The sequence below is a fragment of the Mixia osmundae genome, assembly GCF_000708205.1.
Source record: "Mixia osmundae IAM 14324 unplaced genomic scaffold scaffold_4, whole genome shotgun sequence".
Lineage (NCBI taxonomy): Eukaryota > Fungi > Basidiomycota > Mixiomycetes > Mixiales > Mixiaceae > Mixia > Mixia osmundae.
In genome coordinates this window covers 457,792-483,669 of record NW_014575560.1, presented here as the reverse complement: position 1 = coordinate 483,669, position 25,878 = coordinate 457,792, and the positions used below count along the sequence as shown (strand labels likewise).

At 56.5% G+C, this 25,878-nt stretch overlaps 12 protein-coding genes across 12 annotated transcripts; 6 read left to right on the top strand and 6 right to left on the bottom strand.

The window, feature by feature from the left end:
• Nucleotides 1-733: 733 nt before the first annotated feature.
• L969DRAFT_93868 (uncharacterized protein) lies at nucleotides 734-2,288 on the top strand (the record flags this gene model as incomplete). Its single annotated transcript, XM_014713155.1, has 2 exons — nucleotides 734-1,415; nucleotides 1,462-2,288. 2 exons carry the CDS (start codon nucleotides 734-736, stop codon nucleotides 2,286-2,288), a joined length of 1,509 nt encoding a protein of 502 aa, XP_014568641.1.
• A 122-nt stretch (nucleotides 2,289-2,410) lies between these two features.
• L969DRAFT_93867 (uncharacterized protein) lies at nucleotides 2,411-5,853 on the top strand (the record flags this gene model as incomplete). Its single annotated transcript, XM_014713154.1, has 9 exons — nucleotides 2,411-4,468; nucleotides 4,516-4,732; nucleotides 4,814-5,005; nucleotides 5,054-5,119; nucleotides 5,171-5,286; nucleotides 5,396-5,478; nucleotides 5,526-5,560; nucleotides 5,610-5,772; nucleotides 5,823-5,853. The coding sequence occupies 9 exons, from the start codon at nucleotides 2,411-2,413 to the stop codon at nucleotides 5,851-5,853; spliced, it is 2,961 nt and encodes a 986-aa protein (XP_014568640.1).
• Nucleotides 5,854-5,973: 120 nt separating this feature from the next.
• On the bottom strand, nucleotides 5,974-6,620 carry L969DRAFT_93866 (uncharacterized protein; the record flags this gene model as incomplete). Its single annotated transcript, XM_014713153.1, has 3 exons — nucleotides 5,974-6,263; nucleotides 6,311-6,477; nucleotides 6,535-6,620. The coding sequence occupies 3 exons, from the start codon at nucleotides 6,618-6,620 to the stop codon at nucleotides 5,974-5,976; spliced, it is 543 nt and encodes a 180-aa protein (XP_014568639.1).
• On the top strand, nucleotides 6,544-11,097 carry L969DRAFT_399840 (uncharacterized protein). The gene is made up of 4 exons (XM_014713152.1): nucleotides 6,544-7,317; nucleotides 7,375-7,866; nucleotides 7,917-8,054; nucleotides 8,101-11,097. Exons 1-4 carry the CDS (start codon nucleotides 6,984-6,986, stop codon nucleotides 11,085-11,087), a joined length of 3,951 nt encoding a protein of 1,316 aa, XP_014568638.1. The 5' UTR covers nucleotides 6,544-6,983; the 3' UTR covers nucleotides 11,088-11,097.
• A 69-nt stretch (nucleotides 11,098-11,166) lies between these two features.
• Nucleotides 11,167-15,517, bottom strand: L969DRAFT_47170 (uncharacterized protein; the record flags this gene model as incomplete). Its single annotated transcript, XM_014713151.1, has 7 exons — nucleotides 11,167-12,314; nucleotides 12,396-12,579; nucleotides 12,623-12,807; nucleotides 12,865-13,123; nucleotides 13,188-13,234; nucleotides 13,282-14,991; nucleotides 15,046-15,517. 7 exons carry the CDS (start codon nucleotides 15,515-15,517, stop codon nucleotides 11,167-11,169), a joined length of 4,005 nt encoding a protein of 1,334 aa, XP_014568637.1.
• Nucleotides 15,518-15,625: 108 nt separating this feature from the next.
• Nucleotides 15,626-17,649, bottom strand: L969DRAFT_93862 (uncharacterized protein; the record flags this gene model as incomplete). Its single annotated transcript, XM_014713150.1, has 3 exons — nucleotides 15,626-15,981; nucleotides 16,027-16,158; nucleotides 16,206-17,649. 3 exons carry the CDS (start codon nucleotides 17,647-17,649, stop codon nucleotides 15,626-15,628), a joined length of 1,932 nt encoding a protein of 643 aa, XP_014568636.1.
• Nucleotides 17,619-18,518, top strand: L969DRAFT_86641 (uncharacterized protein). Its single transcript, XM_014713149.1, has one exon. The coding sequence runs from the start codon at nucleotides 17,773-17,775 to the stop codon at nucleotides 18,430-18,432; it is 660 nt and encodes a 219-aa protein (XP_014568635.1). The 5' UTR covers nucleotides 17,619-17,772; the 3' UTR covers nucleotides 18,433-18,518.
• On the bottom strand, nucleotides 18,466-20,566 carry L969DRAFT_86640 (uncharacterized protein). The gene is made up of 3 exons (XM_014713148.1): nucleotides 20,139-20,566; nucleotides 19,800-20,088; nucleotides 18,466-19,743 (listed from the first exon to the last, which is right to left on the bottom strand). Exons 1-3 carry the CDS (start codon nucleotides 20,346-20,348, stop codon nucleotides 18,671-18,673), a joined length of 1,572 nt encoding a protein of 523 aa, XP_014568634.1. The 5' UTR covers nucleotides 20,349-20,566; the 3' UTR covers nucleotides 18,466-18,670.
• On the top strand, nucleotides 20,403-21,122 carry L969DRAFT_60857 (uncharacterized protein; the record flags this gene model as incomplete). The annotated part of the gene is made up of 2 exons (XM_014713147.1): nucleotides 20,403-20,498; nucleotides 20,833-21,122. The coding sequence occupies 2 exons, from the start codon at nucleotides 20,403-20,405 to the stop codon at nucleotides 21,040-21,042; spliced, it is 306 nt and encodes a 101-aa protein (XP_014568633.1). The 3' UTR covers nucleotides 21,043-21,122.
• Nucleotides 20,788-23,384, bottom strand: L969DRAFT_73352 (uncharacterized protein). Its single transcript, XM_014713146.1, has 7 exons — nucleotides 23,326-23,384; nucleotides 23,102-23,235; nucleotides 22,810-23,043; nucleotides 21,965-22,732; nucleotides 21,662-21,912; nucleotides 21,323-21,611; nucleotides 20,788-21,271 (listed from the first exon to the last, which is right to left on the bottom strand). The coding sequence occupies exons 2-7, from the start codon at nucleotides 23,108-23,110 to the stop codon at nucleotides 21,065-21,067; spliced, it is 1,758 nt and encodes a 585-aa protein (XP_014568632.1). The 5' UTR covers nucleotides 23,111-23,235; nucleotides 23,326-23,384; the 3' UTR covers nucleotides 20,788-21,064.
• L969DRAFT_47354 (uncharacterized protein) lies at nucleotides 23,200-24,519 on the bottom strand (the record flags this gene model as incomplete). Its single annotated transcript, XM_014713145.1, has 9 exons — nucleotides 23,200-23,235; nucleotides 23,326-23,344; nucleotides 23,401-23,416; nucleotides 23,490-23,763; nucleotides 23,812-23,901; nucleotides 23,954-24,052; nucleotides 24,102-24,199; nucleotides 24,251-24,406; nucleotides 24,459-24,519. 9 exons carry the CDS (start codon nucleotides 24,517-24,519, stop codon nucleotides 23,200-23,202), a joined length of 849 nt encoding a protein of 282 aa, XP_014568631.1.
• Nucleotides 24,454-25,780, top strand: L969DRAFT_397855 (uncharacterized protein). Its single transcript, XM_014713144.1, has 3 exons — nucleotides 24,454-24,770; nucleotides 24,826-25,011; nucleotides 25,075-25,780. Exons 1-3 carry the CDS (start codon nucleotides 24,629-24,631, stop codon nucleotides 25,761-25,763), a joined length of 1,017 nt encoding a protein of 338 aa, XP_014568630.1. The 5' UTR covers nucleotides 24,454-24,628; the 3' UTR covers nucleotides 25,764-25,780.
• Nucleotides 25,781-25,878: the final 98 nt, after the last annotated feature.

The window sequence follows — 25,878 nt, the reverse complement described above, 5'->3', positions numbered from 1 at the left end:
CACTGTGCGATGGTCAGACGCAGCTGTGCCCGGTGTTGCTGTCGGAACCGGGTGATGGGCCAACGATGCTGCAGCTGCCTATCAATGAGTTCAAGGTCCGGTCGCACGAATTCTCTCCGCTTTGTGGACGGGTGCCTTTCGAATTCTGCTCAATTAAAATCGAATCGAAACGAAACGCCGATCATGCGGATCATGCAGCCCAGAAGTTTATAGAGAGTCAACTTGTCGAGCGAGGAACAGCCGAGACTGGATTGTCAGCTGTGTCAAATCATGCAGGTAAGGCAAACCCCGAGTCGAGTGCGACCAGGAAGCAAGCAAGCGAGATGGTACGACAGCGCAAATCTAGTCTGAAGCTTCCGACCACGGCTGCCTCACTCGGCCAAACACACACCCTGCAGTCTGTGACCATTGTCGGAGCTATGTCTGCTGTGCATGCCCTGCCTCACCCAACGAGTTGCGTGCTTCAGCTTGCCTGCATGAGCAGATCTTGTTCTCGTGACCCACTATCTGCGCCAGTCAGCCTCCACAGGACTGTGCTGCTCGGTCGCACATGCATTCGCGAGGGCTGCACGTTGTCGATCTGTCCCTGCAACGATGGCTCGCAGGATGAGTGAATCCGACTCGCCCCAAGCTGTCGTGAGTGACTTCGGATCCTTCGGAGCGAATCGACCGACGCGATTGTCGATGTGAAATTGCAGCATCCCTCGTGCTGCTCGCTGGCCAGCAAGCAGACATGCCGGTCGTGCGCGTAGCGGTCATCGGCTCTGGACTGGCGGGCCTGACCGCGGCACATCTGCTGCAGAAGGCGACCGCGCGAGGGCCGACGGGCGAAGATGTCCGGTTCGAAGTCCATCTGTACGAGAAGAGCCAGCGTCTTGGCTTGTCGAGCGCCTCTGTGGTCTTCAAAGACGCACAAGGACGCCAGCGACTCATCGATACGCCCATGCGATCGATACAGGGCGGCTACTATAAGCGCACATTCGCGCTCTATCGCTATCTCGGCGTCGAGCTGATACGACACAACTACACTTATTCCTTCTCGTCTCTTTCCCGCTCGGCTTCCAACATAGCTTGGAGGACTCGCTTCATCTATTCGGGTTCAAATGGCCTATCACTGCGACCCGTCGGCATTCCACGTGCATGTAACACGATCACCAGCCTGGCGCGATATCTCGCACTTGTCATATCTGTCGCATTATGCTACATCTTACTCGCATGCTTCAGTATATACCACCTCCTTAGGGGTCATCTTTCAGATCCTCGGCATCCCATCTCACATCAATCGCTCGAGGACTGGCAAAGGAGCTCTTATGTATCTACACACTTTGTCAATCTCATCGTGCTGCCTATGTTCGCTTGCGTCTGCACTTGTACGAGGGATCAATTGCTGCATCATCCTATCGCAGAGATACTAGGTCAGTCCATCCCGGCCCGCTTTCTTCTGGCTGACGGGCAAAGCAGAGTACATCGCGCTGACCTTCGGCGCGTCGCATTATCTCGTCAAGAACGGGGTCAAACAGGTAGCGATACGTCTATGCGCGCCTCTCACCCCGGATCAGATCCACCTCAATGCGGATGTCATCAACTTGATTTCCACAGAGGATGACCAAGTCGTTCTGACCCTCGCCGACGGCTCGAGTCACACTTTCGATCATCTGATTCTGGCCACACAAGCAAATCAAGCGGCAAGCCTCTTGAGCCTGCTTGCAAAGTCGCTCGATGCCTCTGGCGCATCTGCAGAAAGCTTGCACGCTGAACACGAGCGTGTTGATGCGCTCAGATTGTTCAAATACACGCCGACAGTAGTGATCAATCACCAAGACGCATCTGTGATGCCTTGCGATCACGATCAGAGAGACCTCAATATTGCACTATCGGAGCACTTGCTAGACAGTCATCTCTCTCGATCCGACGACAAAGGCACCCTCGGCTGCATGTCGTTTGAACACGTCATGGCTACGCATGCTCTAGATCCATCGCTCACTGGCGATGACGCGGTTTACCAGACGACCAACCCCATTCTGCCCATCTCCCGCGTGATCAGCACAGCGCCCTTCGAGCGCGTGGTCCTCACCAAGCAGAGCAAGGCTGTCTTGTCATGCTTCGTGCCAGGCAGAGAAGCGTCAAGACACTTTCAGGGTCAAAGACACGTCTGGTTCTGCGGCTCGTGGGCAGCGGAAGGCATCCCCCTCCTCGAAGGATGCGTTGTCTCTGCCGAGCGCACCGTTCTCGCCATTCTGCAATCGCAAGATCCGTCAATCTGTCCAAGCAAAGCGCATCTCTTCTAGCTGTTGTTTGTAACCCGCATCGTCATTACGTCGTGCGTGTTGACGCGCTTCGACGGAAGCCAGAGGTGAAGCGTTTCAAGCTCTCACGGGGTCACAGAGCGCTAGAAGGGTGTGGCTAGGACATGAGCAGCTATGATCGTGAGGATCTAACACCCACACCTCAGCTTCGCTCCCTCCATCCCTTGATCCGAAGCCAAGACAAGCTCTCCGTCTTGACCGAGAAAGAGCCTCTCGCGCCGTCTCGTCCGCTCTCGCCCGCCGGGTCTGCCCAGTCTGCCCAGCTCTACGACTCTCCGGCATCCTTGCTGACATCTCTCACCAATTGGACTCAGCCCAGACTTGCTCAGACCAACGGATTCGCGCAGTCTGTCCTGAAGCGGTCCAAGAGCCGGACTGAAGCGATGCCGCAGCCCTCGCAGAAGGAGCCGCCGGTGCTCAACGCAGTCAACAGTATGACGGCTCCCGAGTCCCCCACAGGCCTGAGCAGACCGCTGCGTTCGCCCAGGCGGCCTGCTTCTGTCTCAACCCTGTCATCGAACGCGAGCCCTCGTGGCGCTACCGCACACTTGCCGCACCTCTCTGCGCCGGACGCGAAAGATGCGCTCGATAGCACTGTGGTGCAATCTCGAGCGGACAATACTGCAGGTAACGACGTCTTTGCACGCGAGAGCCAGGAAGCGAGGTCGCGCTCGCCCCGTCTGATCTTGCCAGATTCTCCAGGGCGCTCTCAGTCGTCTGCCTCGTCAATCACATCGGCCGCTGAGATGACCATGCCGCTGCCTCCTTCGCGCAGCTATGACTTGCATAGCACGAGCGCCGACGCGACCAGGCCAAGGCGAAGTACAGCTTCCAGCACCTCGTCTGCTTACAATGCGGGCCTGTCTAGTCGCAATAGCCCCAGACAGAGTCGAGAGTCATCCGAAATTCTGCCCGCACTCCAGATCGCCAATATGAGCCTGAGCGGGCGTCAGTCGGACTACCTAGTTGACGCACCTCGACGGCAATCGACTGGCCGTACAGCAGACTATGCCGGCTCAGCCGCGAACCGCGTCAGAGCTGGTTCGAGCACGTCCTCGCCCCGTCCGTCTACCGAGACTATCTTGAACGCACCTTCCCCTTACAAGAGGCGGTCTGCCCTGCCTGACGCCTTCATCTCAGGGACCTCGAGCCCAAGGCGGTCTCGAGATTATTCGCTACCGCCCCACATGACACCCGTGCAGTCTTCCAATGGCGCACGATTTGACTCGACCCGTAGTCGAACGGATTCGCTTGATGCGACGCCTTACGTCCCTCTGACCGGGGCAGCCCTTGCCAGACGAGACGCCGATGCAATCGCAAATGCACCGGATCAGCAAGTCACTGTATCCGCGAACCTGCTCAACCAACTCGTCGCCCGTGTAGACACGATCGAGAGGCAGAGCGTGGCAGGTAGCATTGCCGGCGGTGACACGCGCGCTCGCTTTTCACCGCGCAGCACTCTTGCACGGCGGCCGGAGAACGGCAGACTGCGCGAAGATGACACGATGTCGAGCTTCACGTCCATATCGAGGAGGCAGCCATACGAGTCGCCTCGCTCCGAGAATCGCAGCCGGCAGACACCACTTAGCAGAGCAAGATCATCGCTCGGCCGTCAATCGCCCGCAACGCTGCGAGCACGTCAGCTGCTAGATCAGACTCTCAGACAGTTCAAGGCACACTTTACAGACCAGCGGCTTTCCGAGGCGCCCGAAACGGTAGCGCTTCTTGCCAAGGTCGAAGATCTGCTTGGGGGCTTTGAGCGTCTCCAACAAGCCATCACATATAATGCAGATCTAGCGCGCGAAGTCATTTTAGACGACAGCGATGGCGCTGGACTCGATCGAGCGATACAGCAATCACTGCGACAGAGCGAAGAGCAGCTTCGTTCGTTTTCGGAGCTGCTGCTCATCCTCATACGGGCAGACGCGGAGCGTGGTTCCCACTACTCCAGCCTGAATGCTGGCGGCCCCTTACCGCAAGCCAATTCGCCTATCAATACGCGTACGCGCTCGCGCGTTGGCGATCTTGCCACTTCGCCATCAGCTTCGTATGCTACACCATCGAGAGCTGACTTGCGTGCGCCACATGGTGGCATGTCGAGCCTGCAACGCCAGACAGACAACGCTGTGCCTTCTTCTCAAGCTCCAGAGAGTCTCGCAGAGGTATGCTCATCCCTATGCATTGCTTCCTGCAGCTCAATCTTTCACAGGCAATTGCAGCGAGATATACCGGGAGAAAGCTGGGGAGCGTGCACAGCCTCGCGTTACCGACCGTGTCGGGACGACAGCGCACATACGGAGCAGACACATTTAGCGACAGTGGCGAAGAGTTCTTTGCCAGCTTATCTGGCACGCCACTCGATGCGCGGTCATCTTCCTCGATCATGACTCGCCAATCCAGTCAAGGCTCCTACAGGAGTGCTGGAAGTTTAGGCGAGCGAAGGTGAAGCACTGTCGCTACACTGCAAACCTTCCGTTGTGCGGAACAATTTGCCTGGACGACCGAAGTTTGGCAAAGCTTGCAAAAGATCGATCGAAGCGTGTGTCGCAGTATGGTACTACGCCTGTTCTGTGTCGGCCACATCTTGTCGTCTGTCTGGGCCTTGCCCGCACGTGCTGCGAACGACAATCAGCTCGGGGATGTTGCCTTGCATCGCGGCAAAATCTGGCCCCCTCTAGGCTACGAGGCAGCGTCCACTTGTGAGTCGGTGCATACGATCAATACAACAAGCTGACACATCTGAACAGACATGTTCACAGCATACTGTGACACCGGCCGAGCTAGCTTCTCAGTCAATGCGATGCAGCTGCAGCGTATGCCGCCCATCTAGCGTGATGAGCCACAGCAGTGACACTCCGAGACAGCTGTTCAGCTCTTTGCCACCGTCCGGTACAACGAGGCACGGCGCGAGACAGAGGTTCCCCAAGTCAATCGAACCTCGTGCGACGACAAGGCGAGCATTGACTCCCATTGCATCGCAGTGGGACCTGAGCTACTTTGACAAGCTTGTGGTTGAAGAGTGCGGTCGATCAAGCCGACCAGTCGTGATCTGACGCACAGTCAGCAGAGCTACGGATCGACTAATGAAGAAATTGCTTGTCACGGCAACAAAGGTGCCGCTGTCAAGCTCAGATATCGATCTCGACTGCTGCAGATTTGTACTCTCGGCGACGCAAGTCAAGCTTGTTGAAGCATGAGTGCGACTGACTTGATAAGCAGCGTCAATTATGGCTTCACCAGTCCTACTGGCGATCGTGAGCTCATTGGATCTTGCGTTCCACATTGATTGACACGTTTTGGCAGCTGTCACACTGCCGGGACCAGTCATTGCGACTGTTTACTGGTGCATAGGGTTGGCACAGCCGAACGAGCACGAGTCTGATCATGCCCAACAGCTATCCTTTCTGGCCAATCGCCGACGCGAAGCTTGCTGCAGATTGCGCCAACAATCTCAAGCCTCAACCGTGTGCGCTCACTCGCCGTCGGCCCACGTAGCCGCTGACACAACTGCCGCAGTGGTGACCAAGTGCCGACTGTTTCGAAATGAGCGCACCGAGCGCATCATCCCAATTACATCTTGGATCGCGTAGGAACAAACGATGCTGCGTCTTTTGGTGGATGTGATGCATGATACAAGCATATATATACCAAATCGTCCGTGAGAGTGTCATGCCAGAAATAGCAGGCCGCCCATCAACGCAAGGCTCGCGGCTATACCTAGTGAAACAAGCGGCGAGGACCGCGTCAAGTCGCTTGCTGAGCCTTTCAGGGCTGAGCTGGTTGCTGTCTTGACGACGGCACTCGCCCGAGACGCGAGCGAAGATGAGAACTGCGAGGCAGCCAGGATCGTGCCAGAGGGTACGTCAGCAGGATCGGATGCAGCTGCAAATGTCGCTGTGAATGTCATGAGCTGACTGACGAGTACGCCGTCTACGGTTTGGTATTCGATATACGCAGCTGGAGCAAGCATCAGCACGATCGTTCGTGACTGTCAATGTGCTCACTCGGGACGGCAGCTTGAGAGACTGTACCGCCATTGACAACGGCTGGCGTCGTGGCGACGGCGGCATCGGCCACGGCTGCTGCCGCGGCAGCGACTGTCTGGACGACGTTGGTCGCTACTGTGTTGCCTTGCCTGTTGGTCTGATAAGATACAATGACGGTCTGGCCACTGTTATTCGAGAGCGATGTAAGCTCCCTTCAGGCACGCTGACGCGACGGTACTGACTCGGCTTGCACTGCTGTTGCTATCCGCCGTTGGGCGTGAGCGAGAGTGGCCAGCCACGCCAAGCCAATGCACAGATGGGATCTCATGGCTCGTGCCGCTCTTGTTTTTTTGTTCTGGTCCGAAGAAGCGAGGGCTAGGCGCGAGCGCGTCGGCGAAGTGACGTGTCACTTCCTCAGCGTGGTGGAGACGGAACCGAGCGAGCCTCTCAACTAGAGGACAAAGGCGACTGTGCAAGCTGACCGATAAGCTAGATCAGCGTCGCTTGTCGATCGCCTCTGCCATGTCCGCCTCAGCAGAGACCCCACGCGCGATCCTGCTCGTTGACGCTCCCAACGCACTCGGGTCTTTCCGTCTGTGTCTTTGACGTTCGGTCACCTGCTGTACGCTCTGTTCGAGCATCACATCGCCTCCTTCGATCGTGTCAGACCTCGCACGCGTAGGACGGTGCCATGGCAGCCGCTTATAGGATGATGCCGAATATCGAAGCAACTGGCGAGCGTCCCACCGCAAGTCATGCGCGGAAGCCAAGCTACATTCTGGCCGCACCCGTGCCTGGAAGCACACTGACTCAGCTCCCGTCCGTGCGGTCGAAACCCACTGATCACCAGCCATCGAACGCTTCATCGAACGCGACCGTGTTGAGCAATGCGCAAAGACCGACCCATCGATCGCAGCAAAGCAAGACACAGCTCAATCATGCTTACCAAGAGCTCGGGAATCAGCTGTGCTCCACTGGCTTCAAGACAGTTGGGAATTACTCGCTCGGCCGTGTCATTGGCGAAGGTGCTTCATCGGTTCTTGGCATCCGCACATTAGCGCATACTGACAAGACAGCTGCAGGGACGTATGGCAAAGTACGGCTGGCCATACATCGACTGACGTCTGTCAAATGCGCCATCAAGCAGATTCCACGCTCGTTCGCGCCGCCTATGCTTACAAGAGAAATCCACCATCATCGCCGGTTGCACCATCCTCACGTACTGAAATTATACGAAATCGTAGCCACAGAATCTTCTATCTGGCTCGTCACTGAGCTATGCGAAGGCGGAGAGCTGTTTGACTATCTCGTCGAACGCGGTAGATTGTCAAATTCGGAGACACGCCGGCTATTCGGTCAGCTGGCGCTCGGCGTCGGATACCTGCACATGCAGAACGTTGTTCATCGTGACCTCAAGCTCGAGAACATCCTGCTCGATGGAAAGTGCAACATCAAAATTGCCGATTTTGGTTTCGGCAGAGAGTTCGAGCAACGCAAGCTCATGGATACTTACTGCGGCACGACGGGCTACGCAGCTCCAGAGATGATTGCCGGCAAGAAGTATACAGGGCCAGGTCTGTGTCATCAATTTGGCAGTAAGAATAGAGCTCATGTAAGCCTACAGAGGTGGACGTCTGGTCCATGGGTGTAATCCTCTACAGTCTGCTCTGCGGCAGCTTGCCTTTCGACGACGACGAGGAGGCAGTCGTCAAGCTACTTATCTCGAAAGGGCAGTATGATTTGCCAGATTGGCTCAATGATGGTACAACTCCATGCACAATCCGCGAGCAGAGCTGACGTGAGCGCAGATGCGAGGGGTCTCATACAAGGCATACTCAAGGTCGAGCCGAGAGATCGTCTCACAATCACGCAAATACTCTCGCATCCTTGGTTCACGTCGAACTATCCGGACTATCCGCCAATTTCTCGCTCGCCAAGCAGTCCGACAACGGCGAAGGCAGAATACCCATTCCCTTCGCCGACTATGGCGAGTGTCCACCCTGTTGAGCCTTCGCCGCTCTCTCGCGAACTTGATCGAGCAAGCACGCATTCGGAGTCCAATTCAGACAGCGCGGGCAGCGACGAAAGGCTGCGCCAGCCAAGCTTGGACGCCACTACACCCAGCACGTCTGAAGATGGCGGTGCGGATGAGCTCAGGCCGTTGACGTCGATCGCAGAGCAAGACAAGATACCTCAGCGGCCTGGGCCGAAGTCACTGCAGTCTGCCGAATCGCAGATTACGCTCAAAGAAGCAGCAATGCCCTTCTTAGAGACGCCAGATAGACCCCATTGGCCGTCTCCACTGCTAGGTCAATCACTGGACGAGGGAGAGCCAGCAGAGCGGCTCTCATTCGAGCTACCGCCCATGAACTCACCCTCGCTGTCTATACCCAACGACAGGCGAACGCCCTCCAGAACAAAGCGGAGATCGGTTGGCAGCATCGTCTCTGAGCATCGCGTACCACTCGTGCTCGACCCAGAGCCCGCCGTACCAGATTATCTTGCTATGCTGAGCATGCCTCCGCCGCCTTTGCTGTCGTCTGCAAGCGACAGGCAGCTGCTTGACATGCTGGAGACGCTCGGCTTAGACTCTGGCCAGATTGTCCACTCGGTCACGACGTTTGCGTGCGATGCTAGTGGCGCGGTCTGGTGGATGCTCCGCAAGAAGGCCGACGCGCGCGAGGCTATGACGGCTGCAAGGAGACGGCAGGCCAGAAAGCAGCTGTCAGCAGAGGCCACATCTCGCTCGCCAGGGTCACGAGCAGCACCACTTCATGAGGACCCCATCTTCAGCACACCCGCTCGGCAAATTTGGCATAGTGCCCGTGACTCGGATGAGAGCTCATCGCGCATGAGCATGCCTACGCTCACGCTGACTTCATCGCCTCCCGTGTCCGGTGGACCGGCTACTACACTTCTTGCAACGCCGGGCGACAGCGCGCTGTCAAAAAGTGTCGGGTCTGTGTCAGCGACACATCCATCGCTCGTGAAGTCGACTGCAGTCAGGCCTAGTCCGTCTCGCTCGGATACGAGCGAAGATCGAATGGCCTTGCGTAAAGCTGGCAAAACACGCTCCACGTCGATCAGCATGCTTTCGAGAGCTACTTCGGCTCTCGGTGTGAAGAAGGCAGATGAGGTGAAGGGCGACGATTCAGGAGAGTTACGCGAGGCCGCGAGACCGTCATCGGGCATGATCTTGGCGAACCTATTTACGCGCAAGATCTCGTCAAGCGGCGAGAAGGCTCTCAATGACTCACGTGAGACGATAGAGTTGGCTAAGAACTTAGAAAGCAGTCAAGGGCTGTCGGTTGCCGAGCCGGAGCAGCTCCGACAGGTACGCTCAATCTCGCCCCGCTCATTCCCGGCAGGCGAATCGCGCAGCGTTTCGACGTCGCCTACACGCCATACTGTAGACCAAGAGCCGCCCACGAACGATGCTCGTTCCCTTGCGGAATCCAGCAAATCCATGGATGCTGCTAGTCAGAGCTTCGTGACTATTGCTACGACGTCCTCAAGATCAGGCAGGAGCCCAAAGATCGAATCAAAGTCGCGTCAGCGAACGACTGCTTTCTTCACAAATGTTCGTACGTGGTTCCAAGAAGACAGAAGAAAGCGGGGGCGAAGTTCACTGCTTTCGAATGGACCGGTGGTCAACTCACGAGGTCCCGGTCGACGCAATAGCGGCTCGAGTTCATACGCTGGAACGCCTGCTAGGCGACCCTCGATTGGCAGTCGTACTGCAAGTCAAACGACGGTTTTGCGTTCCCGCCGAGGCTCTAATGCGTCGATGAGGCAAGGCTATGGAGGTGCGGGGCTGACGCCACTAGCTGCTCGTCGACGCAGTGAAGATAGCCGGGCATCATTCGACGGTCGCTGGGAAGCTTATCTGACACCTACGAGCGAGGATCCTCACGGTCTCGGAGATAGGCAAAGAGGCAGTCTTGCTGGTTATGCAATGACTCGCAGCACCTCGCAAGGCTCTGCCAGCTCGCGCACTGGTCTTTATGTCAGCTCGCCAGTCTATCGTCGACCGCCGTCGACAACCCAAGTGAGACGTATTCATCTATCACCGACGCTCGCCGACGCAAGATTGACATCAAGCGCATCGTCTGCTCGATCAAGCTCGTCTAGACGATCGTCCATCTCGGGCGAGCCAGACTACGACAAGGCCGGTCATGGCTCCGACACGATTTACGAGGAAGACAATGAGCCTTCCTTGCTCATCGAGCGACAAAGATCAGCAGCGCTCGATAAGCTATCCGGTCAGGAGCGTGTCGGACGATCGCATTCGCCTCGTCTCGACAAGAATCGGCCGGCCTCAGCCCAAAGCACCCGGCGGCGCTCAAGCGCAAGTACAATCTTTGCCGCCCACAAGACTCACAATGTCTTCGGAGCACCTTCGACAGCCTACAACCACCCGCCCAGTCGATCGTCCAGCTCGTCTACGTTCAGAGCTCCACAAGCCGATCGAGATGTCTTTGCTCGCAAGGACGATGACGAATGGGTCGACGAGGACGATCTGGACCGGTACGGCGACGGCTTTGGCCAATGCGCCTCTCACTCGTCCGTCGGGAGTTCGTCTAGCAGCTTAGTCGACGAAGATGGTATGCCCACATCTGGCGATGATCGACGCGGTCTAGGTCTTGATGCCGAAATACACCCTCAGTCGGGTAATATACTAGGCAGAGGTCGCTACGCGGGCATCGGCATACGAGCTGAGGACATGACTATCAATACGCGCAAGACGGGCGGGCGATCAGCTCCTGCTGCGATAGTAGAGGAAGAGGAAGAATGATATATCTTTGCCCTTTTTGTTCATATGTATGATTGTTGTCATCAGGCTTGCAATAACATTCACAGCTTACGCGAGGCTACTACAGAGGTACTGCTGAGCCAGCAATACACACTTTGTTCTTGAGCAGGATCTGAAAAGCGAGCTCGCCAGTTTGGTCAGCTTTACGCGAGATTTTGCTGTCGAGGGTGCAGGGCACTGGCATCATGGATGTGAAGCGGACTGTAGTAGTCATGGGTCTGTCGACCCGCCACAGAGACTTGAGCGCTGCATCTGCTGGGTCGGCTGACTTGCTGATCTGGTGAACGAAGGCGAGTACTGACAGGTTGCCATGAGCGATCTGCTTTCCCGTGAGGAAGTACGCCGTCAGAGGATGCAAGTGGATGGGATTGTAATCCAACGACGATGCGCTGTACACACGGGGCGAGGCAGAGGTAAGTTTTAGCTTTTGCGGCGAGTCTTGCAGCTCTGCAGGATCCAGCTCGCCCGGTTTCTTGTCGTTGTCAGGATTGTAGGCCGGCTTCGCGGACCTCGATAGGAACTTGAGCACCTCAAATTTGGCATTGAAGATCTCGACTTCTTTGCCGCCATCACGTTCAAAGAGCGTAATACTCATCGCCCATTGTATGCCTCGCTTGGCTCTGACACCTGGCAGATCATCACCCCCCATCTGTGCTCGCACGAAGAAGTCGCCCTGCTGTATTTGCTCGAGTGTGCGCACCCGCTCTGGTCTGATGAAATTGAAGGTATTCGACGTATTGACAGCGCCGAGTGCACTGATGGGCCATTGCTCGTTCGTGAGCAACAAGAGGAAGAAAGGCGTTGTGAGTGAGACAAAGATGAAAGGCGACAGCTCATCAGTCTGGCTCTTCTGAGAGCCGTCGCTCAAGCTGACAGCTGCTTGGAACCGCTTGAGGTCGCGAGGATGAATCTTGAACGGAGCCTCGATTGTGACCTCGGGCAGGTCATAGCCTGTCCGAGCAGCGTTGGGTTTGAGCTCGGCCGCATTGCTGAATGGCCAAGGCAGGCTCTTCTTAGCGATGCGGCTCATGACAGTCACGAGATCGATCGTATTCAGATGGTTCGCCGACACTGAGAGCTGCAGCTTGCGTCCCTTGAAAGCGGGGATACTGATCATGTCTCGTATGGCTAGCCATGTTATGATGCCGAGGCCGACGGCCAGGGTGCCGACATATCCATAGACCGTCACCATCTCGAGCAAAGGAGGCACTTGTCAATGCGCAAACACGACAACACGGCGCGTATTACATCATCGTGCGGAGAGCAGCTCAAGGTCAGGCTCGCGGACACCGGGGGGGATGACATGCTCTGCATTGTGCTCGTGATAGTCCTGATCTCGTGCGCTGTAGTAGAAGACGCGCATTCCGTGCACTACACTCCTGTGAGTGTTCCTTGTGCTCTCTGGTACCACCTGTATTTCGGGGAGGGTCGCTGAAGAGCATGGATGGACAGCACGAAGGGGAGCAGGTCGTTGCTGAAGGAGGATAAGCCAATCAGACACGCTTCTTTTTCGTCACCGCGAGCTCATAAGACTCGTCCGCCCCTTGTAGTACCTCCTTGAGAAAGTCCGCAAAGTTGACAGAGCGATCGTAGGGTCGAGAGCCGAGAAGGTCGAGCGTCCTTGCTAGCATCGTCCTCTTGGCCTTGCTGACCTGGTCCATGACACCATACTGTTCCTGCAGATACCGAGTAAGGAGGGTGCCTGTTGAGCATGCGCGATTTTAAGTGTTAGCCTTTACGAGCGCAAGCCAGGACGCACTGTCCAGATCGAAGTTGCGAGTGTGGTTATGCTTGCAGCCGGTATCGTTGCATACTCCACCGGAACTCTCGTAGCTGCAGAACGACTCGCTTGGATCGAAGCCTCGCTCGATGGCCGACCAGGCACGATACAGTCGCAGGTTGTTGGGGCCATTGAAGGGCGGTAGTGGTGTCGTGTTCTTGACGACGGACCGTAGACCGAAGTAAGCTTGGAAAGGTGACTCGTTCACGAAGCTTGCAGGGCTCGAGGTCCGTTGAACCTGCCATAGCGTGTCAAGACTGCCCATGACAAAAGGATCAAAGCAGCTGTGAAGGGTGACGCACGGACTGATTGGCAGCTGTAGAGGCCGTCAAGAGGAGGAGACCAGCCTCTGGCCGAGCCATCTGTTAGCGAGTATGTAGCTGAGGATGCGAGTACGCTTGCCTGCTGCAGACGCGTCGGCAGCTTCTGCTGCACCTGCACGCGTGAAAAATTGGAATTCCTTTGTGCTCGCTTCCGGCGAACGGCTTGTCCTGTCTCGCGCTAATGTACCTTTGCTCGTGTCAGGTGACAAATGTTTGCGCTTGTTGCTCTTGGGCCTTTGTTTCTTCTCAATCGCTTCGGATAGCGTCTGGACATCAGACTTGGCGTTGGCTAACGACTCGGCCAGGGAGGCTTGTCGTTGGTGAATGACTGTATCTGGACGATGCCCCTCTGCGGCTTCGTTGCCAGCAGATCTTCTTGGCGCTGTCGAAGCGACAGCCTGTACTTCGTCTAGCTTCTTCTGTGCAGCTTCCATTTCTGCAATTCTTGCTCGGAGGGCATTCATATTGGCCTCGATCCTCTCTTGGGCTGACATGCGGGTGTCAGGCAGGTCCTCTTGCCCATCGGACTCTTCGTCGCTGACATCGATGACAAGTGAATGCGCGCAGACGCCAAAGCAGCTGCATCGCTTGTAGTCACGCAGGTTCTGGGCTGGTGCAGTGTATAGGTCAGCAGCAACAGGCCGCCTTCGCCAGCTGTTATTCGGAGCAGCGGCGTATGCTTGTTGATACGGCGCGGCAGCAGAAGGCACTTTATGCCTCATTGTCTGAGCGCGGGCTGGCTCATGGCTTAGTTCCCGGCTGCGTGGCATAGAAATCTCCTCGAAGCCTGGCGAGCCTGGGAGATCCTCATTGGCAGCCAGTGCCGCAGCTTCTCGTAGGCTTGATGGCGCAATATCTTCTTCGACGACCATTCCATCGCCCGATGATATCGCAGATCCGCTGCGACTTTCGGCGGCGAACATCTCCATGCTGAGACTTTGCTCGAAATTTTGCTCAAACTGAAGCGCCATCTGTCTAGCTCGCTCAGCGTGTTCGGCCTGATCGGTGCTGACGACCCTGGCTCTGCGCTCTGCTCGACGCGCTTGTAATCGGAGGCGAACCTCTTCTTTCTTTCGAGCTTCATTTTCGAGTGCCCCTTCGTCAATGTACGCCGGCAGACCAATTTTAGGCGCAGGAGGAGGCGAGAAGCTCGCAAAGTCGTCATACGCTATGCCGTCAAGATCATCCACCTCACCCTCGTAAAACGCCTGTCGATCGCCGCCGACAGGATAGGTAGCCTGGATGACGCTTGCTGGCGTGCGTGGCTGCGGAGCGAAGAGCTGGTTATGCTCTGCTTCACGGAGGTGATGTTGTGATGTCGTCGAGGACGCCGTGAGCGGTGTGCGTAGCTCTGAGTAGACTGGTCGCATGGGCAGTCCATGCACAGCGGGTGCTGGCCGATCAAGTGAGACGGGCGAGCTAATCTCCTGCTCGTGGCTGACCGTTGAGGCGCTCAAAGTGAGATCGATGACCATAGGCGCTGTGATCTTGTTGGTCCTTGGTGTACGTGGATCGCGAGTCAGTGCTTTGCCGTTGATCATTGAAGTGTCTTGCGATGTAGGAGGGCGAGCGCGATGTCTTCCGGCGGGCTGAAGCAATTGTGCGGGCATGGGCTCTCCGACGACATCGTGCATGTTCCTGACGAGGTCGAGGCTGATGCCTTCGCTCTGTAGGGCAGTGGCTGAGAGGCCAAAGGGCAGCAAGCGCCGGATGATCGCGATGAATTGCTGAATGCGATCCTGTTCTCGTAGACTGAGCGAGGCAAGCACAGCTGCCGCATTGGCTGGTGATACGTATAAGCGAGGGCCACTCGCTCATCTGCAGGGCGAGGACTCACCTGGAGCCATAGGCTTGGGCTGACCAGCGACGTTGGATCCGTCTGCCCAGACCGGTGCAGGTAACCCGATCGGCGGAGGTGGAGGAGTCGGCAAAGGCGAAGTATCCGTACGGCTCATCTGGCTGAGAGGAAGGGCCGATGATACAGCTTCTGGGGGCGGAGGTACAACGAGCGGTCTGGGAGGGAGAGCGACTCTGGGAGGCGGAAGCCACTTGGTCTGCTCGCTTGCTTGCGCAAACTGGCTCGCTCGATGGGGAGGAGGGGGCAAGCGCTGAGGAAGGGGAGCAGGAGGAAGTGAGCGCATCGGGGCAAGCGGCCTTGAAGGCATCTCGCCCTCGTCAACCTCTCCGTCATCGATTTCGCCCTCTTCGGGTTCTTCGCCCTCGTCTCGCGGTTTCGCTACACGGACAGGCTCTGGAGGAGTCTCCCAAAAAGGCTGGGGCCGTGCAGGTAAGCCCAATGCTGCAAGCATTGTCCCTGAGGACCGGGCTCAAGAACTGGGCTGAGGCTGCGCGGCTGGACTGGCTTTTTGCGAAATCACACGTGTCATCACATACAAACAAGGGACATGTCATTGAGGCTATAGGGCGAGATATGAAGTCGGCACTGCGCCAGTCTGGCCGCGCAAGGTTACCTCAGTCCACCCCTCATCGATCGCCTTGCCAGTGAGCTCGAGTGTATCGCCTTCGCGTATCGTGACTTCAGCAGGCGAAGCTGCAGTGTAATCATACATCGCTTTTGCTTGCTTCGTGGCGCTTCGGGTCGAGGAGCTAGATGGACGCGGTGGCGCAATGCTCGAGGCTCGCTTGCTTACGCCATTGGACGTCGCGTCTTGCTTGAGGTATGAAGTAGGCACGGCGCCTTCTGCTCCTTGCGCATTGGCGACTCTCGCCCATCCTTCTGCTTCATCTCTGATGTATCGTACGCGTTCGCCCGCTGCAAACATCTCAGACGACATCTCTTGCAGAGACAGGACCGTACCTTGTACAGATAGTTCCATGGCCGAACGTCCCGAATAGTCAAACTGCGCTGTAGCATTACCGAACTGGGCTGTAGACTGTTCGGACACGCCAGACAGTGGCCTCCCTGACGCTGTACTTGTAGAGCTGAAGCCTGCATAACGTATCAGGGAGCGGACATGTGTCGTGAGATACACATACGCTTGAGACTAGGCGCTTTGCCTTCTTGTGAGATGACCGAGGAGGTCCTCGACAGATCCGCCCGGGATGAGGTGGCGGTAGTGTCTCCGCAGGCCGCAGGCATCTTGATCTCACAAGCCTTGTGACAAGCGAGACCGCATTCTCTGCATGTCAGTCCGTGCTTCTGTAGACCGACGACGGAGTGTCCGCAGACGGAGCAAGAGGAGCGGCTGGTCAGGGCCGAAGGCTTCCAGGCATGTTGCTTGCCTTTGCCGTGATCACCGCCAAGTGCCTTGCCGATGGTATCGACCTCAGCCTGTAGGGCGGCCACCTCGGCTTCGAGCGTGATGACCTGTCGAGATATATCGAGATAGCTTTCCATCGCATCTGACAGGTTGCCGAGTGATGGCTTCGCAAGATAAGTGTCTTTTGTTTTGACTGCGCCTGTCACTTCTCGCTTCTTGCTTGAAGCTTTTGGCTTCAGATCCTCGAGCGTGGCCCGGCTTCTCATGAATTTGTTCTGCAGTACAGTGCGCGGCTCGTCCTGGACGACGAGGAAATCGGTATCGTGCCATATCGGACAGGCTTCGAATGTGATGTTGGCCGGTATGGTGAACGGTCGGGTATTGTAGGAGGCGTACGTGCCCTGATCTGCCGTGACGTCGATTGACTCGACTGCCTGCGAGATTTGGATCTGGTGTCGCGTGCTGTCCGACAAGTATTTCTGATCCAGCGCGGACACACGCTCGAGTGCCTGGATCAGGAGGGCAATGTTCGTGTTCCATAACGCTTGTAGATGGTTGTGCATTGATGGCAAGTCAGTCGTGAAGAATTGGTCCTTGGCAGCGTTGGCGACGGCAATGGCGACGATGTACGCATTTTTGGTATTGGCCATGTCCAGCGTAGCTAGCTCGTACTGTCTCGCAGCTTTGTCTGAACGCCGTTCGTCTTTTGCAAGCTCGGCTTTCTGCCTGAAGCCTTCGACAACAGCGCAAGCATCATCATATGTTGCCTTTGCTTTCGTCCGCGCTGCGTATACCTTATCCCTCTGGGCTAGCGCTTTCGCATGAAATGCTTCGTGACGCTTGCGAGAGTCCTCTGATCGTTTCTCTGCTGTCGAGAGTGCGCTGACGACATCCCTGTCGAGCGAATCGCCCAGCTTTGAGCGATCGAGCGCTAGTTCCTCCGTCTCGCTCAGTATCCTCGCCCAAGCTTGGTCCGTCGAGCTGATTGCGCCCCCGTCATCTCGCCGAGAGGGTTGCTCTCCGACGATGAGCGCGCTCGCCTTGCGGGCCCGTCTCTTCTGAGCGTCTCTGACGAGCGCCGTCAGTTTGCCGGCAAACTCGCGTTCCAGCACAGCTCGAGCTTGGTAGAAGCCAGCGACGTCGCCCAAAAAAGCGTTGTGCTGGCCGAGGTAGGATGAGAGGGGCACAAACTGATCAGGGATGGCTGTTGCAAACTCCATGCGACCGCGGAACTCCCTCAACGAAGCGGCGCTTGTTCGGCGACAGACGTGACAGGCGAGACGGACAAGTCGCGCCTTGCAGCTTGTCGCCGATGTCTGTCTCCGTCGCTCAGGACTCGGCGCATGCTCGGCCGAAGCGCACTCCGAGCCAGTCTGATCGGCAGCGTCTTCAGTGCTCGACCCATGTCAACAGGATCAGACTGGCGCACACGGGTCAGACAGCCCGATTGCCCGTCTCGATGGCCGTACTCCGATGCTGATTTCCAGCGGATAGACGAGTCATCCGATCTGGAATTCTACGCTCCACCTCGGCTCGTGCACCATATTGATGACGGCTGTCGGGCTGCTCTAGCTGCATACTACGACGATGTTCTGCCCAGCAAGAGCGCAACACCTCTCAGCGCTATCAAAGTGCTCGACCTCTGTTCCTCCTGGGTCTCCCACCTACCTGCGCGGCTAGACGACAAGAAGCAGTACCATGTACTCGGGCTGGGTATGAACGCGCGAGAGCTAGCTGCCAATGAGCAGCTCAGCCGGTGGCTTGTCAAGGATCTCAATCAAGATGCATCCCTGCCCGTCGAGACAGCAGAGAACGAGAGCTTTGACGCTGCGATCTGCTCAGTATCGATCGACTACCTCGTACGACCGCGGGAGATCCTGAGAGAGATCGGCCGACTGCTCAAGAAAGGCTCATCTGTGCATCTCGCATTCTCGAATCGCATGTTTGCCACCAAAGTGCGTCTCATCTCCATCTTGCTTCAGATGCAAGCCAGCTGGTGCTGACCCACAGCAGGTTGTCGGGCGATGGCTGCGCATCTCAGAGGATGAACGATGCCAGATGGTAGCAGACTACCTGCACTTTGCCACCAATTCGCAAGGTGACCCGATATTTGCCAACGTCGAGATCGTCACTGTGATACCAAAGGAAGGCTGGGGTTCAAGCGATCCACTCTGGGTCATACGAGCCACTAAGCGGACATGAAACGCATACACAAACTGTACAACAACATGGTGTTTCTCATCAACTGCTACGGAAGAATTTGAGCTTGCGGCTAAGTGCGGATGTGAATGAGGGCGTCAGTGAAGGCGTTTCTGACGTTCTGCGCATGTCTTTGGGCGAGACAGATGCACAAGAGAGCGCAGAGTCGGGCGTTGCAGGTGATGATGTGAGGTCTGATGACGTGCTCGAGTTTGACAGAGGTGGACTGGCAGCATGATCGTCAGGCGCTAACAGATGGGTCGCGTTGGTCGTCTGATGAGCTTGTAAACTGAATCCGCTGAAATCGACCGTGCTTGGACAGCTCACTGTGTCGGAGCAGCAAGAATCTCTCGCTGTCGCACAGGGTCGTCGGCGTTTGACGGGCGACTGTCGCAACACCGGCACAGTCTCGGCCGACGGACCTGCCAAAAGAGGAGGGGCGACACTCGCCGCGGGTGAGACGACGAAAATCTCGCGGGGTGGTAGCTTGATGGTAGCTGTCTGTCTACTCCGAAAGTGCAGCGAGATATTGACGAAGAAGCGCACGCTGGCGAGCGCCGTTGCCGTGGTCTCGCCGATCGAGTAATGACCCGGTCGGGACGTTGGCATCTTGGCTACTATCTGACCGGTCCAGGCACCATTCGTGTCAAATTCCATCTCTTCGGCAGCCATGTGGATTGTCAGCACCGTCGAGACATCGCGTGAGATCTTCGAATCGGGCGAGACGAGATGGATTATCGGCAGAGACTGAGACCGGGTCTCTGTTTCGAGGCGAGCGGTCTCGCTAGGTATGCTGCGCTTTCGGGGCTGCCGCTCCAAGGAGCGAGACACAAGCAGCTCACGCGTGATTTCGATTGTGACACGCTTGAAATCGGAGCGATGATCAGACATCGATCGCTGCAGTGAACATCGGAACGCAATGGGATCGCCTTGGCCCAAGTAGGGCGCGGCCGTGACGAAACTGTAGTCAATGGGCTCCTTCGGTCGTGAGCGTATCGATCTAGATGACCATGTGAGAGTATTGCGCGTAACCGGTGGCGCGTAGTTGACCAGGCCGAGCGGATGCGACTTGATCAGCGCTGAGCCATAGATTGCATGCGGACGATGCGTGATGACTGTCACGCCACGTCAGGCTGGTTGGACTAACGCACACGCACGCTAGCGGGCTCACCTCCTTCGATAGCCCACCAGACACGCCACGATTTGAAGACGACAGTGCTGCACGGTCGTCCGTCGCGCGTCTCGTGCAAAGCGCCAACAGGCATGGTGAGCTTGAAAGCCTTTTCGAAGACGCCCACGTGGCCCTCCGCACTGTTCATGGGAGGACGCCAGAGCGTCGTGGCAGTCTCGTGCAGTACCCTCGTCTGGGCCGTCCTGAGCGATCCCACACCTTGCCCGTCTGACTCGTAGCACCGTATTCTGACAATGATTGCCGTTGCCTGCTTGAGCGGCTTGTGATCCTGCAAAGGCGGATTTAGCTCGATCGACACTCGCTCAGCGCATGTCACACCTCTTCGAGTGAGATCTTGAGAACACCGTGAACGGTGACATCAGTCTTGCCTAGCTTGCCAGTAGATGGGTATGTCTTGCTCGGGCTCACAATATTGCGCGAGCTCGAGCCGGCCTGAGCTGGCAAGAAATTGTCGCCAAACACAAGCTCGGTCGCAGGTTCGGGCTGAGGCACGATGCCATCTCGTGGCAACAATGTGATCACGACCATCAACGGCAGCTCTCAGGCAGTGGTGAGCAGCGGTGACGGCGAACGACCGGGTCTATGGCCGGCAGACTAGACCGCCTGACGTCGGACAAGGTCCGTGAGAGCGTCGGTGCACCGCGACCCGGCGGCTATGCTAGTTGGTGCGCCCTGCCGGTCTCTGACAGAGTCCGCCACGCCGGCTGCCGAAGAGACTGAGCCTGCGCCAGGATGGTAGACGCAGTCCGTCGGAGTACGGGCGTCTGGAGGCTTTCGTTCGTTGTGCTGGGAGCGAGGTGCAGCAGGAGGAGATGGTCGCCGACCAGCGCCCGAAAGGTCGGCGCAGTGACCCCATCAGAGACCATTCTGCTAGTCTTGAGCATGTCGTCGCTAGTGCCGATCGCAAACGAGTCTCGCAAATCTCACGCGCTCATTTGACGTTTCCCGCGATGTCAAACTCTGAAAACTCAAAACTCTGATATTCTTAATTTGGATGCGACTGATTGCATAGGGCTATCTAGGGCCCGGAGGACCGACCTCTCGAGAGGCACAAGGGGTATATATGCGAATGAATATCCTGCTGCGCGCGCAAGAAGTAAACTCTCTTCGACTGCTGAGATCGACACATGTCGAAGATCGGCCCTGTCAGAAAGGCCGAAGGGGTATCATACTGCTTGGTAAAGGGTATCATTGCTTCGAAAACGAAAGCTGCGGTGATTAGGTCGTAAAACGAATGGTGACGTCTATTGTGATGAAGGCGTCGCTGGCTCGATGAGTTCCTTGACCCATTGCGCGGCGAACAAGCTGGCCTTCATGAACTTGCGTGACGAGTACTTTTGGTAGACGAATCGGGACTCCATGGTGGTATCGCGGAGATTCTCGATGAGCCAGTCTGTTGGCACCTTGAGCTGAGACTCGGTATAGCCAGCATAGAAGATGAATGCCTCATTCTGCATTGGAATTATCAGCCAACGCATGGCTCAAACTTAGATGGTACGCACCCAGTCGCCGCCGAGCATGCGTCGAGCGAGGTACATGCTGACTGCAGCGATTTGTGAAGCCTTTGCCTTGAGGAAGCGATGATCGAGCATGGTGACTTCCATGAGGTACTTCGACATCGTCCTTGTCTCGATCTCGTAATCATCTGCTTTGCTGATCTTGCGCACCCAGCTGTAGGGCGTGCAATAGCAGGAGATGTTGAATTCGAGCGTGCTGAGAATGATGCGCTCGCCCTTCAGGATCTCATCGCGAGAGAAAGAGTTCTGGGTCATGTGGACGAATTCGTCGACACTGCAGTAGATATGAGCTTCCGCCGACTTAGCTGTCATGCGCAGACTTACCCTGGCGCCATAATTTCTTCGTACTTTGCAGCGACGAACATGGCAGTGACGCCGAGGAGTTGTAGCTTGTCGAGCGACACGCAGCGCTTGGTGAGGAAGCGGTCGATCATGTTGAGCGCGATGAAGAGCGTCTCGGGAAGCATGTGGTAGCGCATGTGGACTTGCGAGAGCCAGTCGATAAGCGTGGCGCGCATCGTCCAGTCCAAGTCGTTCTGATTGTTCATGTAGTCGTGCGCTGGCATGGCGGAGATCTGCATGTGTCGCGATCAGCTTTTCATGTTATAGAAGCGGTCGATGCCTTACCTCGAGCTCTGCCATGTACTCGAAGATCGAATCAGAGTACTCGCCCACCATCATGATATCGTTGGGATCGTTCTCGTCGTGAAAGTCTGCGCGGATGGCTTCAATTTCGGCTTCGGCATCGATTTGCTCGTCAAGAGTGAGCATGAGCCAGTCCTGTTGACTTCGTTCAGACAGTCGGGTAGAGCTTTTTGCGGTCGGCTGTGACGAGAGGCCTTCATCTACGTCCGAAAGCGACGTGGCGAGCTGTGGTCTGATCTTGTCGCTCTGTGCACTGAGCTCGATGGCGTCCACGCTGATGTCGCTGATAGGCGGTAGAGTCTGTCGGTGTGGTCCGTCTTGCTCCTGGCCGTCTGCGTTGAGGTAATGAACGTGTCCCTCGTCATCGACGAGTCGCTCGAGACCGGACATGGCCACTGTCTCTTGCTCTGGTGAGCCGGCGAGTCCGAGTCCGCGCAAAGGCGCTTGTAGTCCATGGGTAGACGAAGGCAAGACGCTGTTCTCGTCCACACTCGCGTTTTCGTCGATCCACTGAGAAGTCGCAGGACCGGCAGAAGCTTGCCTCGATCGTTGAGACTTGAGTGAGGCGGAAGAAGCTTTGTTGGTCAGCGCAGGACGGTTGACGGCTCTCGCGGTGACGATGCCAGATTGACTGTTTGTTTTGACATGACCAGGTTGCGCGACGGAGATAGCAGAGGAGGCTGAAGCTGTTCGAGACCGGCTGGTACCCTTGAGACTCTCTTTGTCCTTTGAGGCTCGGTCTGCAGTTCTCTGTGGGTTCGAACGGGCATGTATCAGCAAATGTATGCGGCAGGGATGACGCGACCGCCAGGGGAAGGGAGACTGACCTTGTTGACGACATTGCTCACATCGCCCAGTATACGACGTTGTTTCGCAGGGGGTGCGCCGTTGTCTGCTTTGGTGCTGTTGTCCTTTGCGACTCGATGTAGGCCGCCATTGGACAATGCGGCCATGTTGTTGAGCGAAAGTGATTTCGTCGATTTGAGTTCTAGGCCTGCATGTTGCTTGCTGATCAGATGCTGAGCATTCTCATCGACAGAGGCGATCCTCTGTGAGCGACTCTGCGTGCGTAGAGCCGTTCAGCCCGGTTGGTTGCACGAAAGGACAGATGCAGCTCACTTTCGACATGTTGACAGCAATGTCAAGCTTTACCGTCTACACAATTGACGTCTGATGCAGTGCGTAGGCGAGTCCGTCTTACCGAGAGCAGCAGAGGCCTATCGCTCGACCGTGATCGTCCCTGGCGGCGGTCTCTGTAGAAAACGCAACATCAGCAAAACAGTCACAATGCGTGAGCTAGCCGAGTAGCCCACTGGTGTAACCTCAGCGAAGTATATACTGACCTCTATGCGAGCGACGAGCCTGCGTTTGGATGTTGTGCCGTCGGATCAGTTGCGAGCTGAGTGCGCACGACGCACTGAGAACAGATGTCAACTCATCACGTGATACAGTATATGTCACAACAATGTCAATCGGTCTGGGCACCGTACAGATCAGTTCCATTGACGGGCGGTAGGATCGCCTGCGGGGATTTCGACCACTGTTCTGCTATCCACTGTCGTTCCAGCAGTGAGCCGCTCGGCTACTTTCTCATCTTGCTGTAATAAGAGCTCGGCGTCATTGCTATTGACGGCTTCAAAGGACTCGATGCCGAGCTCGTAATCGCCCTCTGCCGGGCCGAGTACGGAGATGCCTACTGTTCTGATCTTCTCTCGCATCATACTGATCTGGGTCTCGGACAGATCGCCGGAATTGATGAGCGTGAAGTGATCGAATGCGACCTAAGTCGCGCGCGTTAGCCTTGACCGCCTGTAGACCTGTCAACGCACCAGCACATCCTCCCATTTGCCCACTTCGCCTAGTATCAGTCTGTGTTGGAACAGATCGCTTTGTACTGTTTGCTCTGTTAGCATAGGGTTCTCGTCACATGTCAGATCAGCGCTTGCCAGGCCCGTCGGTCTGCAGGTTGACAAAGTACCGCATCGAATCGCCAGAGTTGCGCAGCCGTAGCTTGAGAAATTGGTGCAATGAGGTGTCCCATGTCTGTATGCCAAAGATAGACGGCCGTGACTGCTGCTCAGTCAGCAATACTCACATGTCCGGAGCGATGATGGCGAACCTTTGTCCTGAAACCGGCATACCCTGTCCTGTTGATCTCACTGCCGCCCAGCTTGAGTCCTTGCGGGACTTTTGAGCTCAACGATCCGCTGAACCGTCCTTTGTAGACGTGTCACTGTCCGGCGCCAGAGCTCACGCCGATGTGCGCACCTTTGCCGTCCGCATCGAGGTCGAGGTGGGCCGTGGAGTGCCCCCCTATGTCTGAATCTGCGCCGAGTGCAAAGCTCCGTAGATCGTCCGGACTACGCAGCGTGGCCATCGTCATCTGAACCTTCTGGCTTGTCCCGAGCGGATCCATTCGCGTCACTGCTCAGACCGTCAGCGATTCGTTCAGAGACGAGCTGTGACGTGGACAGACGTGCGACCGAGCGACTCTTGAAGACATCGAAGGATCTGTTGAGGTATTCGCGCCATGCCATGCTCGTGAGATGTGACAGGGATGCTCTGCCTGCCTTCAGCTAAGCTAGCTGAGTCGCGCCGAGTTTTGTGCCTTTGCTCGCCGACTAGCGCCGACCGGGCTCGACATGTATGGCGGCAGAGCATCGTGTACTGTCAATACAGTCACATGTGACGCATGGCTACGTCGGCAATCGCTCGGCTGTCCTGCCGCTGCAGCTGGCCGGCCTTGAAGTGGATGCCATCAATGTGGTCAATTTTTCAAATCACACAGGTCAGTAAGGCGCTTGTTGCATGGGCTGCCCTGCTCATCCGACGGTCTTCTGCAGGCTATAGTCGCTGGGGAGGCGAGAAGATCAGTGTCGATGCCTTTGAAGACATATGGACTTCTCTCAAGCAGAACAATCTATGCGACTACACCCACCTCCTCACGGGCTACATCCCCGGTGCAGCCGTCCTGCAAGCAGTGAGCGACTCGATCGACCAGCTCAGAGCATCCAACCCAGACTTCATCTGTACGACTGCCTGCCTCTCTATGGAAGCGCGTATCCTGTGGCTGAAGTGAACCCCTATGACAGATCTGCTCGACCCCGTCATGGGCGACGATGGCAAGCTGTACGTGAGCGACGAAGTCATCCCCATCTATAAGGCTATCCTGCCCAAAGCTACATGCGCGACACCCAACCACTTCGAAGCGGAAGTCCTTACCGGCATCAAGATAGTCGACTTGCACACGCTCCGGCAAGCCTTGGATGCCTTTCACGACCAATATCACTTGCCTCACATCGTCATCTCATCCGTCCCTCTGCCTGTCAGCGCTCTGCCTGATGTGGCATCGAACGGCAACACAGAGTGGCTGGTCTGTGCAGGCTCGACGTGCTGCGCGGACCAGGACACCAAGCGATTCATGATTCCTTTTGAGAAGCTAGACGAGCACTACGAAGGCGTGGGCGATCTCTTCTCGGCACTCATGCTTTCCAGACTGGCCAATGTGGTCCAAGCCAAGCCTGTCGACTGTGAAGTATCACCGCTAGCTTTCGCTGCCAGACGATCCATCGAGCAATTGCAAGGCATCATCAGAGCGACCCAACGCTATGCACTACAACGCGTCGGCGGGGACGCTTCGCGCTTGCTCGCTTCCTCCAATGAAACGATCGAGCACCGCATCCGACGTTTACGGGCCGTCGAATTACGCCTCGTTCAGAATCAAGACATCCTCAAGGGAACCTCGGGAACGGCCGCTCTGACAGCGTATCTACTATGGTGAGTCGCAAACCCTGTCCGACTCTCCTTCCGAATGATTAGAAACTGTGTCGCCCCAGTCCGATCTTTCGTGACGGAAAAGACCAATCGCATAAGCCAAACATTTGCACATATGACCT